The sequence below is a fragment of the Barbus barbus genome, assembly GCF_936440315.1.
Source record: "Barbus barbus genome assembly, chromosome: 1".
Taxonomy (NCBI): domain Eukaryota; kingdom Metazoa; phylum Chordata; class Actinopteri; order Cypriniformes; family Cyprinidae; genus Barbus; species Barbus barbus.
In genome coordinates, this window is record NC_136729.1 from 30,210,243 (window position 1) to 30,230,771 (window position 20,529).

General features: G+C 38.8%; 1 protein-coding gene across 1 annotated transcript in view; it reads right to left on the reverse strand.

The window, feature by feature from the left end:
- Positions 1 to 938: 938 nt before the first annotated feature.
- LOC306873515 (protein MTSS 2-like) overlaps positions 939 to 20,529 on the reverse strand; it is an 84,644-nt gene continuing 65,053 nt past the window's right edge. Inside the window, exons 4-14 of the mRNA XM_079422857.1 lie at positions 15,663 to 15,747; positions 14,441 to 14,532; positions 14,056 to 14,130; positions 12,314 to 12,471; positions 11,064 to 11,171; positions 10,852 to 10,949; positions 8,712 to 8,844; positions 6,969 to 7,043; positions 5,933 to 6,109; positions 4,862 to 5,027; positions 939 to 3,126 (exon numbers count right to left, since the gene is read on the reverse strand). Of these exons, the coding sequence (XP_079278983.1) occupies positions 2,348 to 3,126; positions 4,862 to 5,027; positions 5,933 to 6,109; positions 6,969 to 7,043; positions 8,712 to 8,844; positions 10,852 to 10,949; positions 11,064 to 11,171; positions 12,314 to 12,471; positions 14,056 to 14,130; positions 14,441 to 14,532; positions 15,663 to 15,747 (1,946 nt within the window). The 3' untranslated portion in view covers positions 939 to 2,347. The remainder of the gene's footprint in view (positions 3,127 to 4,861; positions 5,028 to 5,932; positions 6,110 to 6,968; positions 7,044 to 8,711; positions 8,845 to 10,851; positions 10,950 to 11,063; positions 11,172 to 12,313; positions 12,472 to 14,055; positions 14,131 to 14,440; positions 14,533 to 15,662; positions 15,748 to 20,529) is intronic.

The following is a 20,529-nucleotide window of genomic DNA, read 5'->3' on the forward strand; positions in this document are numbered from 1 at the left end:
GAGTGCTCTATGCAAAATAAATAATTAAAAAAACAACCCAAAAGTCAGAGTAAGGAGCAAGTGTCTGGCGCAACAGCACTATTTATGACCGCAGGGGTTATAGGGAGTCTTGGGAGAACAGAAAGTCACTCACAAACAGACACTACATGACTAAAACTATGTTTTGACCTCCTACGTATCACTTCCACATCCAGTATCATCACAGAGCATTGTTTTTCTTCACGTCGGGTGAACCGGGGTAACCAGCAACCTTTCGTGATATAGGTATTTACTCCTATTTCATCTAAAACAGGCAGTGGAATGCTTTTATCATAAAAAACTGGATGAGTTTTCTTCCCAGAGTTCATTCTCTCCACCTCCTTTATTCATCCCTTCTTCCCTCTGCTGATCCAAAGTTCATTCTTATGTCCCAAAAAATGGCAGCCAGGTGTGTGCCTTCATCTTAGCTCGTTCTCTTCACCCCTCCTAAAGATACATCAAGGGACTGTGGTTTGAGGCTTGACAAGTAAAAGAGCATTTCCTGCAAAACTTTTTAAAACTTATTTTAGAAGTTCAAATTGGAAATTAAATATAATGCGTTAACCGATTCCCTTTCAAGATCATTGGTCACACTCTACAATAAGATTCAACTGGTTAACAGTTAATGCAATAGGTATCACTAGGTGTACATGGACGATGAACAACACTTTCCCAAAAACATTTATTTATCTATTTATCTAGTTAAAGCTAATTTATAAATATATACCGTTCAAAGGTTGGGGCCAGTAAGATTTTTAATGTCTTAGAAAGATGTCAAATCAAAAATGCAGCAGAGTAATATTGTGAAATATTATTACAATTAAAAAAAAAATATATATATATTTATTTTACTAACAATTCCTGTCTTTTGCTTTTGTGGAAACCGTGATCCATTTGATTTATTTTAATTTTTTGCAGCATTATTTGACGAATAGAAAGTTCAAACGAAAAGTATTTATTTGAAACAGAAATATTTTGTTACATTATAAATGTCTTTACTGTTACTTTTGATCAAAGCATACATTCTGAATAAATGTATTAATATTTTATTGACTCTAACCCTTTGAATGGCAGTGTACTATTGTTTGTTCATAGTACATTAGCCAATGCTAATTTATACCACTTGAAATATAAAAATGCACAAGAATAAGTAGAAATGAACATCAATCAAGATCAATAAATTATTTTTGTTAGTTTGTGATACCTAATACATTAATTAATGCTGTTAACAAATTATCCTACTGTAGAGTGTTGCCAAATCATTCTTCTTACGTCCATCTCCGCTTCACATCCCATCTCTCTCTTTTTTCCTATATCATAACATTGCTACACGCATTCGTCTCCCTATGTACCAGGGCACATGACCGCGGCGTCTCACAGTATTCACCACACACAGTGTGGCCACAGTGACAGCTAGTGGTCAAAACTACACCTTAAAAGTGCTCTGCATCCTTTCTATTTCTCAATTTCTTTTTAAATAAGCCATAATTAGACTCCACAAGAAGTCTTCGAAAGCATCTGCTTCCCCAAAGACACCTGAACATCAAAAACGCACAACTTTATTAAAAGCTGATCTTCGAAACCTTCCCCCATCAAAGGAAAAAAAGGAAAAAAGCATTATTGCTCCACATTATCAAGGCGGTTTTTCACCCTACATCTACAAAAATCCACATACCTGACATGAATGTTTCCTACTCTTAGGAGCTAGGAGGCGATTAACTGCTTGTAAATAAAACAAACAAGACAACAAAAGTGTACAAACAAAAGATAAATCCTGTCCCTCTGCGCAACCACGAGCTGACCTGCAGCAGAGCCCTGCTCACCTCCAGACTGCAGACCAACACACAACAGCTATACCACAAGACTTTCAGGATGTTATGTTAATTTTACTGGAGGTGAGGGCGGGGTTAGAGAGAGCGTTGTGGAGGGCAAGGATTTGCGACGAGCCCCTGTGTACCCCGTGAGCTTCTCCAGCACTGATTCCTGGGGTCCATAATTTGGGGAGGGGTGTTATTCTACAGGGACCATGCGGACATCCTGGTCCCTTGTTCTGTCAGTAGTTAATTGTCTCACTAAAGTTCAACTATCCCGCGGTGATGGGCGTGTTAATAAGACAAGCATGCGTTCGGACACGCTAAGAGTTATAGTGGCCTGAGCCTGATGTTATATATCATTTACTTTTTTCTTTACTGTTATTCATTATTTTCTATAATGACTTTAAACATTTAATTTTTTAATCCTCTTTTTCATAGCTCATTTTCTAAAGAGTCATTGTGAAGTTTTTTTTCTGGGTTACTTCGCTCATATTCTCCCATCTCTCCAGGAGGCATCACAAAATCCGGGGTGCTGAGCGATCGTTGGAGACAGTTTTGCGCAGTCGCACCCCTCGGCGAATAGACCTCAGCATGTCCTCACCCTCCTGGGGTGCTTCGGGATCGGGTTGGGACTCAGGGCCTGGTGGGGGCTGATTTGGAAGTGAGGGGAAAGGGAACTGGCCCTCACCTAAGGCGTGAGCGCTGGCCACCAGCTCCCCGATCTTCTCCACCAGACTGTGGCGATTGGCAGCCAGCAGGTGATCTTCTTCACCCGGTTGGCCGTAGACGCTCATCTCTAGGCCGCCTACGCCCCCTGAGCCCCAGGCTGTGTTAGGCAGGCTCAGCCGCTTCGGAGAGGCCTTCACGTACTCCAGCGCGCCCGGGGAGGCGTCATCCGGCACATAAAAGACACATTCTTCACTGCCCACACGGGCGGGAGGGCCTGTGTACCCACCGGGTGAGTCAGGCACAGTGGGGGTCTTGACTGGCACGATGGGTGGGCGTATAGGAATAGGGCCAGCGTTGGAGAGGGTGCGCCTCACCCCAGGCTTCGTAGACGGTGTTCGGCGAATAGTGGCCGTACCGGGAATACCACCCCCTCCACCGGGTGGTCCGCCCAGAGCACCCACTCCGCTGGGCAGGCCTGCTGTGCTGGCGGGACGCTTAGTCTGTATCATGCGCCTGTAGTTCTGGGCGATATTACTGTGACGGGGAATTGTGGAGGATTTATCGAATTCAGCCTGTCCGTCGGCCTCAGTGTCTCCGTTCACTGAGTAACCATCATAATCGGAGCCTGACAAAAAAAAAATCCCACTTGTAACTTGTCAAGTCTTATAACTAGTTTTAAATTCATATAATAATGAATAAAATCTGAGTTAAAGGGATAGTTCACTCAAAAATTTAAAATTCTATCATTAATTACTCTTGTCATCCGAGAGCTTTCTGACCCTCCATAGACAGCAATGCAACTACCACATTTAGTTCCACAAGGACACTGATAAAATGTACTCTTCAAAACATAGATAAAAAGTAGCTTCATAATATTACAGTTGAACAACTGATGTCACATGGACTATTTTAACTATTTCCTTACTACCTTTATGGGCATTGAATGTGGTAGTGCTGTTGCTGTCTATGCAGGGTCAGAAAGCTCTCGGATTTCATCAAAAATATCTTAATTGGTGTTGAAGATGAACGAAGGTCATACGGGTTTGGAACAACACGAGGGTGAGTAATTGATGACAGAATTTTCATTTTTGGGTGAACTAACCCATTCACACCAAGGCTGATAACGATAACAATACAGTGGGGAAAAAAAATATTTGATCCCCTGCTGATTTTGTATGTTTGCCCACTAACAAAGAAATGATCAGTCTATAATTTTAACTGTAGGTTTATTTGAACAGTGAGAGACAGAATAGCAACAAAAAATCCAGAAAAACACATTTAACAAAAGTTATAAACTGATTTGCATTTTAATGAGAATTACACGCCACTTACACAGAACTACACGGGAGGATCTTGTCAATGATCTCAAGGCAGCTGGGACCATAGTCACCAAGAAAACAATTGGTAACACATTACGCCATGAAGGACTGAAATCCTGCAGCGCCCGCAAGGTCCTCCTGCTCAAGAAAGCACATGTACAGGCCCGTCTGAACTTTGCCAATGAACATCTGAATGATTCAGATAACTGGTAAACTGGATGGGTTTTCCAGCATGACAATGACCCAAAACACACGGCCAAGGCAACAAAGGAGTGGCTCAAGAAGAAGCACATTAAGGTCCTGGAGTGGCCTAGCCAGTCTCCAGACCTTAATCCCATAGAAAATCTGTGGAGGGAGCTGAAGGTTCGAGTTGCCAAACGTCAGCCTCGAAACCTTAATGACTTGGAGAGGATCTGGAAAGAGGAGTGGGACAAAATCCCTCCTGAGATGTGTGCAAACCTGGTGGCCAACTACAAGAAACATCTGACCTCTGTGATTGCCAAAGGTTTTGCCAGCAAGTACTAAGTCATGTTTTGCGAAAGGGTCAAATACTTATTTCACTCATTTAAATGCAATCACATTTAATTTTTTTTTCTGGATTTTTTTGTTGTTATTCTGTCTCTCACTGTTAAAATAAACCTACCATTAAAATTATAGACTGATAAAATCAGCAGGGGATCAAATAATTTCTTCCCCCACTGTAACAACAAAGTTTAAAAAAATCTTTATTTTAATAAGAGAATTAAGGAAGTCCACACCACATCTATAACAATAATGATACAGTGGAACGATATTGATAAAATCACTTTCAGAATTGAATTTTATTTTTCTAGCTGTTAAATGATAAATAAATTGACAGGCAATCAGAATTCACCTGATTTTGAAGAGCTTGAACATTTAGAGTGACAGACGACAACTGCAGTTCGTGCTTGTAATAAACAAACTTGGTGTGGACACTAATATAGTTAGTATTATGGTTATCATTCTTGGTGTGAACAGGCCTTCGCAAAGAATGCATGCTTATTTTTGACTGTGTATTACCCTGTGAGGGGATGGTATCTTCAGAGCAGGATGGGGTGGTTGTCTGAGTGCTGTATCCACTAGAGTACTGAAGAGAGTCTCGGCTGCTCTTCTGCTGCTCCATGCTGAGGCCTCGTGTCAGGACCATAGCTAGATCACTAGCAGCTGGGGAAACATCCTCACCATGCTGCACCATGACACAATACATACATACAGTTACATCAAGTACAGACTCAATGTGTTCATATGTAAACCTAGACTTTGAATCTTAAACACTGCAAATGTAATGAATAAAATTGGCAAATAAATATATTATAAAAATAAATACCATTTCCAATCAATTATGTAAAAATATTATTAAAGTGTATTTATTTATGATACATAAACTGCTAACTGTGAGTCAAGGAGTCAGGCATTTTTATCCATAAATTATTAGAATGCACATCAATACATCAGTTAAGATGCAGTAGAAATTACACTTGGGTGGAAATTAAAAAAGAATGGATATACATGAATCACTTGTTCTGTGATTCATGTATATCCATTGTTGGACATTTTCAATTAAAAAAGCTAGTAAGAGTGTGCATTTTGACTTTTTTTAAATCTATTATTATAGAGTTCTTAACTGTTTTGACTTCAAGGGCCCTCATTGTCAAAGAAAATGTTTCAAGGCCCACCAAGATACAGTATTTATGGTACTGACATAGCTGCTCATTTTCATTACAAAAAATTCCTTTTGAAATAACTTTTTAAGAATTTATTGGTTTTTAAAGCTTGTCCAAGTATAGAAATCTAGTTTTACAAGACCACAATAACTCTGGTTCTTGCTTAAAAATGCAAGTTGGTAAGAAAAACAAAAAAGTTTTAGATGTTTTATCTTATTTTTAAGTTTATTTTTTGTTATTTTAAATATTTTTAAGCCAACTTGTGCTCCACTAGGAAGAGTTCAGATGCTCCAGGTGGAGAACCATTGCATAATTAAGTACTCAAGGCCACAGCAGCCCATATTTAAAGAAACCAGCCTTAAGCGAACAGGTGCATTTTGTCTTCGCCACACCATATTATGAATGTTTCATATGTGGTGAAAGTTACCTTGGCGGCTATAGTGGCCGGGTTCATCCTTGGCCTCTGGAGGTCTTCTGAATGCATCCCAGAATACCCTTGTGACTGAGGAGAGGTTTCTGCCTCCCTCAACCTATCCAGAGGCTCTTTCCTCCTTTGCAGTGTGCTGGCCAGCGGCTGCTCACTGGAACCTACCTTTGACCAGTCCTGAGGAAGAAGATGCGGTTAATTCAGGTCAGTGTATAGCAACCAATGCAACGGTCTCAGGGGCGAGAGAGAAGACTGGCCCACGATCCAGCAGTTTGAGTGTCCTTTCAACGGTCTTATGTGTTTTAGAAAAAACCCAATCTCTGTGTTTGCTTTACTGTTTGAGTTGAACAAACGGATAGGTACCTTCCGTGGTCTGCTCGGTTTAGCAAATCTCACAGACAGAGATTTGAAACCAGGATCAAACAGCCAACAGAAAAGGTGCGTGTTAAAAAGCAAAATGAATTAATGAATGAAGTTAAGAAGAATGAAATCAAAACAAAAACACTGCCGGTAAGTGCTATTCAGTAGCCACATATTCAATACACAAAAAGAAGAGGAAATTAACAAAACTGCAATGAGCATTGCCAATGGAGACAAACCTTCCAGCAAGGAACCTTGGATGTGGGAGAGGGTGTGTTGGATCCAGGGGAGCGGTTATAGGGTGGGGACGCAGGAAGTATGACAGAGACAGGCCTGATGGAGCCAGTGTGAGAGAGAGCAGGGCGGAAGGTAGCGAAGGACGAGCCAAACTGCGGAATGGAGAGATAAGATCGAGACCGTCAGACTAGCAAGAGACCCCCTTCCCTTTACTCATGGGCATGGGAGCCTTTGTGTGTGTGGCTTAGCAGATACATGCTGAGACTGGCAGGAAAGATCAGATCTGATGACAGCACAAAGACGAAACCGGCAAGAGAGACAGAGCAGACCCCAACCTGCCAATCAGCAGCACAACCCTCACGGGTCCCACAGACAATCCAAAATATCACTGAAAGTTTCAGCACACGTATGTCTTATGAACAGAGTACTTGATACTTACTGTGGTTGGAGAGCTACACTCACTAACTGATTGGCAGGTCTCTGATGCTTCTGAGGATGCTGAACTTGACGACTTCTGAAAGAGAAACCATAAGAGATGGGATGTCAGAAGGGAAACATTTAGAGGGTCTCTGTTTTAATTCTTTGGATATTTTATGGTACTGCTTGCAATCAATGGACTCTTTGTTTACAACAAACAACAACAACAACACGCTTTTTAAATTATTAACAGTTTTTAAATAAAGGACTTCAAGGTCCTTCAACTTGTAAAATTTAGTGCTGGCAAGTAAATGACCATCAGATAGAAGGTTCAGAGAAGTGTTTGGAGTCACTAAAAGTAATTGATTGGTTGATTAATTACAATTTACATTATTATAACATTTCATAATATTACAGTTTTTACTGTATTTTAATCAAATGCAGCCTGTGTGACCATACAAAACTTCAAAAACACATAAAATCTTCAAAAACATTTAAACATTTTGAAACACAAAATAGAAAAAAACAAAAAAAAAAATTAAATTAAATTAAAGAGTTAAGTGCTATATTTGTTATTGTTGTTCTTTTGTTGCCATCTGCTGGTTGTTTTCATATCTACTATATCATTTAAAGTTAAAGTTAAATGCTTTTTGATTAGTATTTAAGCAAACAAAACTCTGTAAATAACTTAATTAAAATTTGTAATGTAATTCTGTCTTTGATCTTTTTATTTATTTATTTTTTTTTAATTGAACATTTTCCATTAAGGTTCCACTGACAGAATTCTCAGGATTCAAAATCAAAAGTGACAGTGATGATGCCATTTCCACCACATATAACTTAAAAGCGAAACTAAAAAGATTCTAAAAAGTTATTTCCTGTGCATACGTTACCATCAAAAAATGATATGCATGAATAATGAACATCGTCTGGTGTGTTTCTGAATTATTTATGCTAGTTTGACCCTCAATATGCTTATCCTTCATTGTGTGTCATGCCTCGGCCATACGTTTAGATTCACAGTCAGGCAAAATCCGCTTTTCTTTCCATGGTGAGAGAGAGTAGCATGTGAGCTCCGAGACGAGTGCATTTCTCTTGCTTTACTCTAAAGAAAGTGCATAAGAAAGTGCTGCCTCTATTTATATATTGTAAAGCCTATGTTCCATATAACATGCTTCACAAGGATTGGAAGTTGTGGCCTAATGGTTAGAGATTTGGACTCGTAATCCAAAGGTTGCGGGTTCGAGTCTCAGGTCCGGCAGGGATTGTAGGTGGGGGGAGTGAATGTACAGTCCTCTCTCCACCCTCAATACCACGACTGAGGTGCCCTTGAGCGGAGCGCTGCTGCATAAATGGCTGCCCACTGCTCCGGGTGTGTGTTCATGGTGTGTGTGTGTGTGTTCACTGCTGTGTGTGTGCACTTTGGATGGGTTAAATGCAGAGCATGAATTCTGAGTATGGGTCACCACACTTGGCTGTATGTCACTTCACTTCACTTCACAAGCACATTTCAATCTCTACACTGATTCCTGTCACAATTTTCTAGAGAATGTAAAAAATCTGCCTCACTCACATTCTGACCATTGGTAAAAAAATAGCTTGATATACAGTGGTTTATAGTCTTGTCCACAAGAGGTCACTGTTAACTTGCAGACAGGGAATGTTGTTGCATGTTGTTGCAAAAAATAAGGTCTCTACCTTCATGTTACCAACATTTCTACAGTACCATTAAGCCAGCACGAAATAAATACTTTGAAATAAATACCTGGCTGGTAATATCGGAGGGCATGGGTGATGGGGGTTTGGAGTAGACGTTGGCGTCCTGGGAGATGAAGCCGGAGTCGTGGGAGGAGACGCTGCTGAGCCGGTGTGCAGCGGTTGTTAGCGGTTGGGCCAGGCTGCGGTAGCGACAGGACGAACTGGGTGAGTGAGTCTGAGAGCCACCAGAGGATCGAGAGGCACTACTATGGGCGCTGTTTACACTGCTGAAGGGGCAAGGGAAAGTGCGACAGGGCAGTGGACCGGGGTGCAAGGGTGCGAGGATTACATGATAGTGATTAACAAATATTTGAGGAAAAAAAGAGATGGAAAAACAAAGGTCTCAAGCAGTGATGGGGTTAATGGGTAAGGATGGAGGTCAGGGTGGGGGGCAAAGGGAGAACATATGTAAGACAAAGTTTGACAGGTGTGACACAGGGGGCCTAGTATGGAGATCGAAGGTTGTGTCCAGTTGTGTCGGCCTTGCGCAGCCAACGCACTTGAATCAACCCCCATGACTCCATGCGAGGCGGCACAAACAAACACAAACATGTACTAAATGACACTATTAAAAAGGAAGCTTTAATTGGCCCTGGAGCCAAAGCAAAACACTAATGGTTTAATCAAAAACTCTACAGGGACAGGTTATGTAAAAGTGATCTTGAAAAGCTTTCAGTTTCTTTTGAAGTAATTATTTCATATTCCAGGTTAAAAACAGCATATTAGACAGATTCTGTTGAGGTTCTTAAATGGGTTTTAACCTGGAATATTCATTTAAGAGAGCAAAGCACTGACGTTACATTAATAAGACACACCAATTTCTATTGAATTATAAAAGTAATAAACTCAAATTGAACAGGCTACTTTAGTGTAATTGTGTTAATTGTAATTGTAGCTAATTGCTATGCTTCATCCTTGACTTCATCAAAAGGAATCAATGGATGAATAACGTGGATCAATACGCATTAAACTATGCCTGTTAAAAGCAAGGCTCTTGCAGGAATGCAAAATAACATTTTCATGACCGCAGTGCTCTGTCTCTAATGTGTTGTTTGGGGTTACATGTGATGTCAACATACAGTGAGATTGTGTAGCACAGCAGCAGTAACATCAGCAGCCCACTCTTTCAGTATACACACACACACACACACTTGCATTCAAAATATACACACTCTGGCTGAAAAAAAAACAAACTTAAGCTAGTAGCTAGTTTCCAGCTGGTCATTTAGCGTGGGATGGTTTTTGGCATTAGCATTCCCTTTAAAAGTATAGTTCACCCAAAAAATGACTATTCTGTCATAATTTACTCACTCTCATGTCATTCCAAACCCATACGATTTCTGTCCCTTTTAAAAGTCCATTCCACTAAAACTTTGACACTTCAAAAAGTTCATGAAGCGATTATCGCGCATGCACACTTGAGCTTTCATAGAACATTTTTGGTGTGCTCTATGTAGTCTATGTGCGTTGATCAATGTTTATATGTGAATAAAATCCTAGATTTAATCTGTTTATCATGTAAAGTGATTTAGTCTCTTCAGAGGACTTGGATTAAAATGTCTGATTTATATTGATTACTTTTATGATGAACTTTTTTTAATCATTATAGTTTTGGTCGAATGGACTTTCAAGGGAGGGACAGAAATCACTCATGTTTTATTGTGTTTTGAAAATGAACAAAAGCCTTACAGGTTTAAAATGACATGAGAGTGAGTAATTGATGGCAGAATTTGTCATCTATTCCTTTAACAAATTATGAACAGCTGGCATCTGGTTTGTTTTCTGATACAGGATGGTCTACAAGCTTAGACCAGCTTATGACTAGCTCAGACCAATGAAATACCAGTTACTGTACCATGTCCCAAAACACAGCATAAGCTTGATTTTCCAGCGGGGTAGTAAGTTACAAGTACAAGCTGCCATTTGGCAAATTATATTTTGCAGTAAATTGTACTGTCTTTTTGCAACAAACAGCAATTTTCAAAGCAATTACAACAATGAAAAGCCAAGCAACATATAGTACACACAGCACAAGCAACAACTCTGTCCAGCATAAAAAGGCTAATAGCCAGAAATAAAGATTTAATAGGTGTGCTAACGTTACTGACAGCATAATGTCTCTATTTCTTTATCACTCTCGCTCTCACCTGCACATGCTGCTTTTCCTGGAGCCGGAGCTGCTGGGAGAAGAGGGGGGAGTCTGGTAGGACCAAGAGTAATCAGAACCCTTAAGGTCTTTTATTACCTGAAAGAAAGGGAGAGAGAAAGTCTTAGTGTTAATCGTCTTAATATGGTTTGTTTATGTATAGCAGTGTACAGTACATGCTACATGGTGACTGGTGTATATAAGCATATGCACCTGCTCGCTGGCTGGGGGCAGTTTGTGGGGGTCTGAGGTTAACACGGTGAGGTCATCAATAATGGCCTGGAGATGAGTGATCTCTCCCAACATGGCAATCTCTCCATTCTAACATCAAACAAGGACAGAACCACGAGTTCATAGATCAAAACTTAATTGAACATCACATAATGCCATTTAAACGACAGACAGTAACACATTCTAAGAGCTTTATGTATTTATGTACCTATTTATCTGTTTGTTTATGTATTTATTGTGCTTAAATGAACTCTTAAGACAGGCTCTTCATTATAATAATCATATACAGTATAACAAAATTGTGATGAGATTTCCTCTTTACATTTCAAAACATAAAAATATTATTTTAATATTCAAATAAATTCTGTAGATAAATTTAATACTAAAAGTAATAATTAGTAAGTAGTAATAAATAGTAATTATTTTACAGAACAAACTATTATTATTATTATTATTATTACTTTAGTATAGGGAGCAATTCTCACTATTAACTGGTTGCTTATTAGCATGCCTATTATTAACATATAGGTTGTTTATGAGTACTTATAAAGCACATATTCTGCATGACCATATTCTACATCCCTAATACCTACACTTACAACCTTACTAACTATTTATAAGCAGCAAATTAGGAGTTTATTGAGACAAAAGTCGTAGCTAATGATTTGTTAATAAAATAAAGTGTGACCAAAATAAGAAATGTTTCTTGAGCATCAAATCAGGATATAATAAGGAATATGTGACTGGAGTAATGGCTGTTTGAATAAATTATTATTATTAAATACAATATATTAAATACAGTTATTTTTAATGTTAATAATATTTCACAATATTGCTCTTTTTTACTGTATTTTTGATCAATAATGCAGCCTAGATGACACTTTATTTTAGTGTTTTTTTTTTTTTATGTGTAACTTTTGAATACTGAATAATATTAATTGACAACGTACTTACTATAGATTAGAATTAGGGTTTGGTCTAGGGTTAGTTGCATGTAATTATGCACCATATACTGTATAACTATAGTAAGTACATGTAACACATATACTGTAACAAGGACGCTGTAAAATAATGTTCTTCGAGAGACTTCTTTCAAAAAAGATCTTACCAACCCCAAGCTTTTGAACGGCTATGTACTTGGAAACTCTAACACCTGTTGAGGCTTTTTTAAAACAGTGCTGCATTCAATATTAAAAACAAAAAATGAGATTTTTAAATGAGGTGGGCTGTACCACTACAGGCTGCAGGAAGCTGGTGAAGGTACAAAAGCGGCCTCTCTCCTCCACTAAAGCACGCCGCACCGCCTGTTTCTCCGTCTCCTCCATCAGCAGGTACATGTCATTCACATCCTGCATTGCACTGTCCAGCTGTGGCTGAAGGTCCACCCGGCCTAAAGGGGGCGACAGAGAGCATAACAGAAAAGAAGGAGGGAAAAGGAAGAGGGATGAAACAGTGAAGAATTGACAGAATGAAAAATGGAATCAAAAGAAAAAAGTGAAAATAGCAAAAGGAGGCAGAACACAAGAGAATATACAGAATTAGATGAGAATCATTCTCTCGTTCAGAGAATCCAACAATACAAACGTAATGTGAACACAGAACAAAACGAACTACTCCGGCTAGCACCTACACAACAAATGGAGACAGACGCGTCTGAACTCTGCGGTCGAACATCTTCTACTCTTAATGAAACACATGGAACCTCCCAGAGGAAGTTAAAAGGTTAACTCATGCAGACTAGATTGTTAGAGATGGTCGTGACCTTTGCTGAGGAAGCAAAGTCAGCTACCCACAGTAGAACTGATTCCAGGAACACAAGCAGCATGCATGCTGGGACGGCATCAGCAAAATCATGCACAAAGCAAACCCTCAGGTGTTAATGGGAGAAAAGAGAAAGGCTGTGATCTTAAATCAGCTGTCAAACCAAAATGCTAGGTGGAGGTTAAATCCGATGGCAACAGAACTGTCTGTGTTTGAGTCTTTTTGGAGTTGAGGCCGGGTTAAAGGGCCATGCAGAGTGACAAGTGAGAAGAATCTAAGTGAGCCACTGCTTGGCCTGGAAAAAAAAAACATACTTACCCTGTAGCTCTATAGAGAGAGAGTAGACGAAAAAGAGAGAGAAAACAAAATGGGGGGAATCCAAGAGAGGGTAAAGAACAGAGAGAAAGAGATACAGAGAAAGAGAGGAGGGAGAGCACTGTGTTAGGGTTAGTATTAGGAAGCAATTCAGCTCATTTCACGGCCAAATTATTTCAGAAAAGCCAGACCACCAAAGCAAATTGAACCAAACCCAAATTAAAAAATCAGCCAAAAATGTATGATTTAATGTGCAGTGGACCCAAAATAAAATCAAATACATAATCTTATCAAACTGAATGGTCTTAGAAGGAATGAGATGCCTGACTAAACAACATAGATAGGGAGCTTTTCCTTTAATACTGGAGTCTTCCTAGTAACACACAGGATTGTCAGCCTATCTTCAAAAACAGAAATTATTGGCTGCTGGGATATGAACACGAACTGCTTAGCAAATGAGGTGAGAGTTGCACTTCTGCGCTTCAGCCAGCAGAGGGGGTTGCTTACATTGCAGAGGATTGTTTGCCTCACATGAAGGGTCAGTAATTTAATCGAACATATTGTACTCTACACAGTCTATGTGGCTTCTACAACACTTCCGAGAGTCCACTGTCCATCACCAACCATAAGAGCCACTAAAAATGCATTCAACACTGATGGCATATGAACAGCAGGTTGTTATGAATGTCAAATAATGCCAGTTTTGACCTTGGGGAAATGTCCTTGACTTATTCCCAACACATTTCTGCTTTGTAATAGGGCAGTGTTATGTAATATCGATTAATTACTTTCACTGATATTCAAACACTTGTATGCTTGTAGCCTTTATATGTTGTTTGTGATACTGTTGCCATGCTTAACATTGCTTTGTAGTATTGTATAATAAAAGACGTGTTACCTTTCTTGGCTTTCTTCTGTAATTTCATGGTGTCTGAAGATTTCTTCTTTATTTCATGACGAGACCGTTTGTACTCTGTACAAAACAAAATGTGTGAAAATTTAGTATGACTTTATTTTACAGAACTGCTCCGTGTTTAAATAGTATTATGTACTTATTATATTACAATAACTGGGTAATAACTAGATACTAACCCTGAACCTGCCTTTAAACTCAACATTAACCCATGTAGTTATTTTATACTACCCAGTGCTTTCTTGGGTAAGTACAATGTAAGTACATAAGTGCATGTACTGTAAAATAAAGTGTAACTGAACATTTGTATGCTGTCTACTTTGTAAGGACTGACATTGGTATGCATATGGACAAAAAGGTGCTTAGTCACCTTTGGCATGGTCCTTGTCCAGTTGATTGGCTGTCTTCTTCCAGTCTTCAATACGGTCCTGTAGCGGAGTGATCAGGCTCTCCATCAAAGCACTGAGAGCAATGAAGAGAGGATCATGTGCTCAACCGTTCACAGCTGAGTCAGAGGTTCTCATTCAATTACAGAGCACTATGAACATTCACAAGGAAATAACATCAACCCTGTGGGGGTTCAGACCATGAGAAATGAAGGCTTTGGTTTACAGTGTGGCTTAGAGTCTGATGTATCCATTCATTAGACAGTCAAAGGGAATTTTCAGCAGATGTCCTTTAATGAAGTGTGAAAAGTGTGTGCATTTGTGTTCTCTTGTCTTGCTAGTGTCATTAGACTTTGAGAGTGAGTCTGCGATTATAGCATGTTGTAGGGGTGTAACGGTACACGTATTCGTACCGAACCGTTTCGGTACAGGTCTTTTGGTTCGGTACGCATGTGTACCGAACGAATACAGTAATTTTTTTTTTCAGGAAATTCAAATAATAAACAGTGTTGACATTCTTTGATGTGGCATGACAGATCGCTGTATAAACGCCTTGGAGAGCTGCTTCTGGGACGGTTCAGAAACATGCTGGTATAAACACAACACAAGTATTGACTAGAGCAGCCGCGATCAGCTCCGGTTCCCGTGTCTGAACCGTGACGCGCTGCAGACTTGTGCAGAGCGGAGCGCGAGTGAAAGCAATCATTCTTCTTCTTTACTACTAGTTTTATCGCGAATAAACATGACTGAACATCTCATGCCTCATGTAATTGCTCAATCAGTGTTCAACTGCGGAACGACATCAACAGAACAGCCATGTAACATTTCATTTACCTCAGCAAGTCATCAGTGTCCACAGCTTGTTAGTTCACTAGAGAAATTAAGTCTAGAGAGGAGCATTTCGCGAAATATTACACCATATACTCAATATATTTAACTAAACCAGTTAGTCTTAATTATTTAATATACATTTAAATTTAGGCAGCGGCTATTTGCACTATGTGTAAATAGCGATAGATGCTATTTATACTCAATGTAAATAGCAATAGATGGATCGATTATCATAACTATAATATTTATTATAATCTACTATAATATGATAATAGATTATCATAACTATAATATTTTCCCCTTTTTTGTGCTCTAGTATGTTCTTGTGATACATATAATCATATGACACACAGTAAGCAGATGACGTTCTCGTACTTAGTAAAATGGCGTAGTTTAGCCTCAATGCTGCGATGCCTCATACACATGCGGGTCAGCGCTGATCCGATGTCTCTGGTGGCACCTACAAGAGACACAAGAGACAAAAAACTGTCAGAACATCACTGAAATTACACATAGGAAACTTATAGTTCAATGACCAAAACCAGCATGTTAAAAATATTGGCCGCAGTCCACAATGTTATGAGCTTCACTTTAATCACTAGCGTTTTAAAGACCATCAAGTCCACAACTTCAGTCATTCAAATATGTATTATTAACATGGATCAGTAATTTATACTTGCTGCAGTCCAAATAAAGAGGTTTCACTTAAAATACTCCCCAAAGTGTGTGTAAAACCTGTAGCCACAGTATAAATTAGGCTATTTTTAGTTGCAGGTTGAAAAAAAAAAAAAGCCTTTGGAAAATCCTGACCCCAGTATTTATAAGAGGGAGAGTGTTTTCTTCCAAAGAAGTTGGCCTGGACAGCTATTATTTCCCTTAAGTGTTTACATGTCAAACTGAATTGTTAAACTGAGAAGTCTGAAAGTGTTGCCTGGAACTGCACTAGCCCTTTAATTTAACTGTACTATGACCTTCAATATAAGAAACAAATGATTATTTTTAAAATTTTAAAACACTGTGTCTCTCATATGACTGTGAAAATGTGAAAATTTGACTGGAAAACTACCTCAGTGTCATGTGTTTAAAAGAGACATTGTATCAATAAACATTAAAGACGTATACCGGTACTTCTCAATCACTTGAATGGCTGCAAGGGATGATTTACCCATTTCTTTTCTGCATTAGTACTTTCAGCTTATTCTCAGGTTGATGAAAACATAACATTTTTAACATTAGCCTGAAGACAAAATGTTGATCATGCATGGGAAATTATATAGTGTAGATGTTTCTCCTACAATTTTATGAGCGAAAAATACCTAAATGAGGCTTGAATTTAATTGTTCACAACTGAGAATAGAGGATTATAAAAAGAATGTGAATACCATAGTTCAGATTGGAAGAATATGATGAGAAACATTTGAGTTTTGACTTTTATTGCAGATGTTCTTGCCTTGACAAACAGGAGCATAGTTTGAGACATTGTTGAGATCTTTTGAGATTCAAGAGTCTACATTTCTATTCTACATTTCTGCTTCATTTAATCCAAATGCTGTCTAATGAGAAAAACTAGGATTTAAAAGATCTCATTTGTCATGTTCTCTCCTAAAAAATAGCTTTGTTAGTAACATACTAGCTTTGTTAGTAACATGCATTACTTGCGTTAGCACTGAATGACTTGCACACAAACAAAAAGCACATACTGTATGCACACAAATGAATTCATTTTGTCTAATTAGTATGCATACACATCACTCTCGGAGAGCAAATGAGGTAATGAACCAATAGCATTAAAGCTAATGAACTTTTAAAGAATCAGACCAAAGAAAATACCAAACACTATTCATAATCAAATATATATACAAACACATTTAAGACTGCATGGGGAAAACATTGCCATGCCTTTGACTCTTGTGTCTATTATCCATTGCCATTTTGCAATAACAGTAATGTGTTCACTAACACAGATTTTCTGCATGGCTGCTCTGAGCGCAATGAGTTAAACATGCATGCATGCCGACACACACACACACACACACACACACACACATACTCTCAGAAGGGCACACATGCATATAAACAGAGTGTTTCTCCAATGAGACTCCAGTAAGCCACAAGAGAAGCTCCATTCATAATTAACACATTCCTGCCTCATGCCTCCTGTTCTACCCAGCAACCATTCATTAATCCATCCCACAAACACACACGCAAAGTGAGGTGATACAGTGTCTAATGTCAGAGTTCCACCGTTCTTTAAGATAGTGATAGAAAATTAAAAAAGACAAAATCTGTGAGTGAGAAAGTGTGAGAATGCAAAGGGAGCAAGTATGGTGTTCTTCATACATTTTAATTGCTTCTAAAATGAGACATACTTTAGTGTGTGTGTGTGTGTGTGTGTGTGTGTCTACAGTAGTGACATAAAATGTTTTTCTTTTTGTAAATAAATAAAAATTCACCCTCGCTTTTTTTTCTAAATGCATGTTATTGTCCTTACTGTGAGTGATTCATCCATGCATGTTTATTTATATATTTTTATTTTCCCCTATTTTTTTAACTTTGTAATTATTAAACAAAACTTCTCTCAGACTTCTCTCTGGTGATGTGTCACGAATCTGGTCCATGCTCTCCCGATTAACCACCACTAGAGGTCACCCGTTCACCACTATGACTTTTTCGCTCACAACACATTGGACTCAATTTCCCATAATCCTTTTCACTGACGACATGCACAGCTGTTCACTATTTCGCCCACACCTGATCACCATTTCTCAATCAGTATCACACTATTTAACCTGGGACTTCCTCTTGCTCTCGGCCGAGTATTGTTTGCATTTATCACTCACCTAGCGATAGCAACTTTACAGAGCCATTGTCTTAGTCTTGCCTTGTTTTCCTGCTGTGTTTGACCCTGTCCGTGTTTACTGGATTTACCCTTAGCCTCTGCCGTTTGGACTCTGTTCGCTCCCCGTTTGGATTATTGCTCTCGTCTCTGGATTATCTCTCTGCCTTGCCCCTTTGGATACTGTTCACTGATCGTCGACCCACGCTTGTTCCACGGATTGCTCTGTCTTGCCCTTGCCATACCTGTTTGCCGATCTCTGACCCTGCCTGTTTTCTGACCATGTTTCACAATAAAGCTTTGCATATGGATGCGCATGTCTCACGTCTCGTCAGCCCCGTAACAGATGCATATGTTGGACTTCTCCAATCATTTATTCTGCATAAGCCCCACCCCTTTCCACAATCGTCTGCAAGCATGCATTCAGATCTGCCCTCATCCAGTCAACATCCAATGAATAGAACCATCCATCCAATGACATCTCCTACATTTTTTCTTTTTCATTAATCCATTTCACTTGAATGTACATCAAAATATGGAAGACATGATCTGTCGCTACTTCTGTTTCATTGCAATTTTAATGTAAAAGAAGACAGCTAACATCTGGCTGATGTTACATGTTCTCCATGTGCGTGCTCAGTTCTCCCACTGCGTGTCTGTCACAAACCATTTCTGAGAAAATATCAGATTGAAATGTCTCTGATGGCCACTTGAGAATGTCTGGCTCAGCGTGTGCTCTGAAGCAGTGTACTGTTGTTACTGCAGTAATCTGTACAGAGTGGCAGTATTCACAGAGTGCTGTCGCCTCCATCTGTTACAGCAGTCTGTGTTTACTGTTGGCCTCATCGCCAAGACCCGCACTGCCACACCAGCCCCCAAATATTGATTTTTCTAATGATATTTAGTCACCACAATGTGAAAATGACCATTCTGAGAAAAGATGATTGGAAAGAAAGAGCACAAGTTGACCAAGATGTGGAATGATGTAAAAAAGTGAATACATTTACCACCTTCCTCATAAATGACTGTATTTGTCTAATCAATTTCTTAGTGCCCAAACAAAGTCTAAGACGATGTCAATACAATGAATATATCAAATCAATTCCAAGTTTAATGTCTCATATCTAGGCATGCATAACATAAGGGGACCATTTGTTACAAATTATTATTTATACTTTTTTTTTTTTTACACAAAATTAAAAAAAGCTTGTTTAATCCTTAAAAACACTAATAATTTAACAACACTGTTTAATTTAATCTTTTAACAAATCTCAAAATGAATTAATATGACTGATTTAAAAAAAAAATAATAATTTATTTAGACAAAATAGTATAGAATTTTAATACTGGCCATTTATTGGTTATTGGCCATAACATGAAAAATAATTATTGACTTAAAATTATGGCTGATACCAACACATCCTTTCCATAATGCATCATAATCCACATTGTCCATCAAAATCACCAGCTGTGCGCTCAAAACACACCATCAGATATTCACGGCAGAATATTTGCTGACACCTGACAATAACTGTGCTTGTGTATGATCATTTTCCATCATTTTCTATCTGAGACAAAAATGGATGAGATCAGTCTGTTGGGAATTCCTTCTGTGGCTTCCAAACTTAATTGAATAGAGTAACTGGATAAACAAGGCTATTTACTTGGCTGACGACCAGCAGAAAGACATACAGAGCACTTACACAAGAGAGAGACAGTGGCAGGTCTATAATGCTTAGCTGAGGTTTCACAAATAGCTAATGTAAAGGTGCATTTAAGCAACATTATCATCGTTAATCTTGACTTGCTGTCTCATTGTAAACAAAGCAAATCTGAAGATAACGACAGATACACCAACCAACTTTTAGCATAAAGACAGCAATGGAACAGTACTTCCCAATTGAAACAATGCTAAATGCAAATAACTATTCCAATCCAATCCAAATTCTTCTGTCACTTGGTAGTTCTAAAATAGCAAAATTAGGCCAACACAGACTGTGCCCTCATAAACCATAAAACAACTCACATAAAAGCTCAGCTTATGTAATTTTAATAAATGTGTATGCCATTTTTCTTTGTACAATAAACATTATTGGTACTGCAATGGTTCACCACTTGATGTTCAATGTAAAATCTAGGTCATCAGTAGCAGTTGAGCACCAGTGGCACAGAATAGGTAATATAAAGCAGAAGATGTACTGAGGCATATACAGTAAAGGAATGAAAACAGAAACATGTTACAAATCTGCTAATGTTCAAGTAACCATGAATTATGAGTGTTTTCACTCACTGTATGGGCAGTTTCTACAGTCCAGCCTCTCTGCTGTTTCCAGGGCAACAGATTGTGGGTGAGACATGTAGAGCAGTGCAGGTCTCAGCCAGGAAAGACAGGCCAGTGAGTGGTGC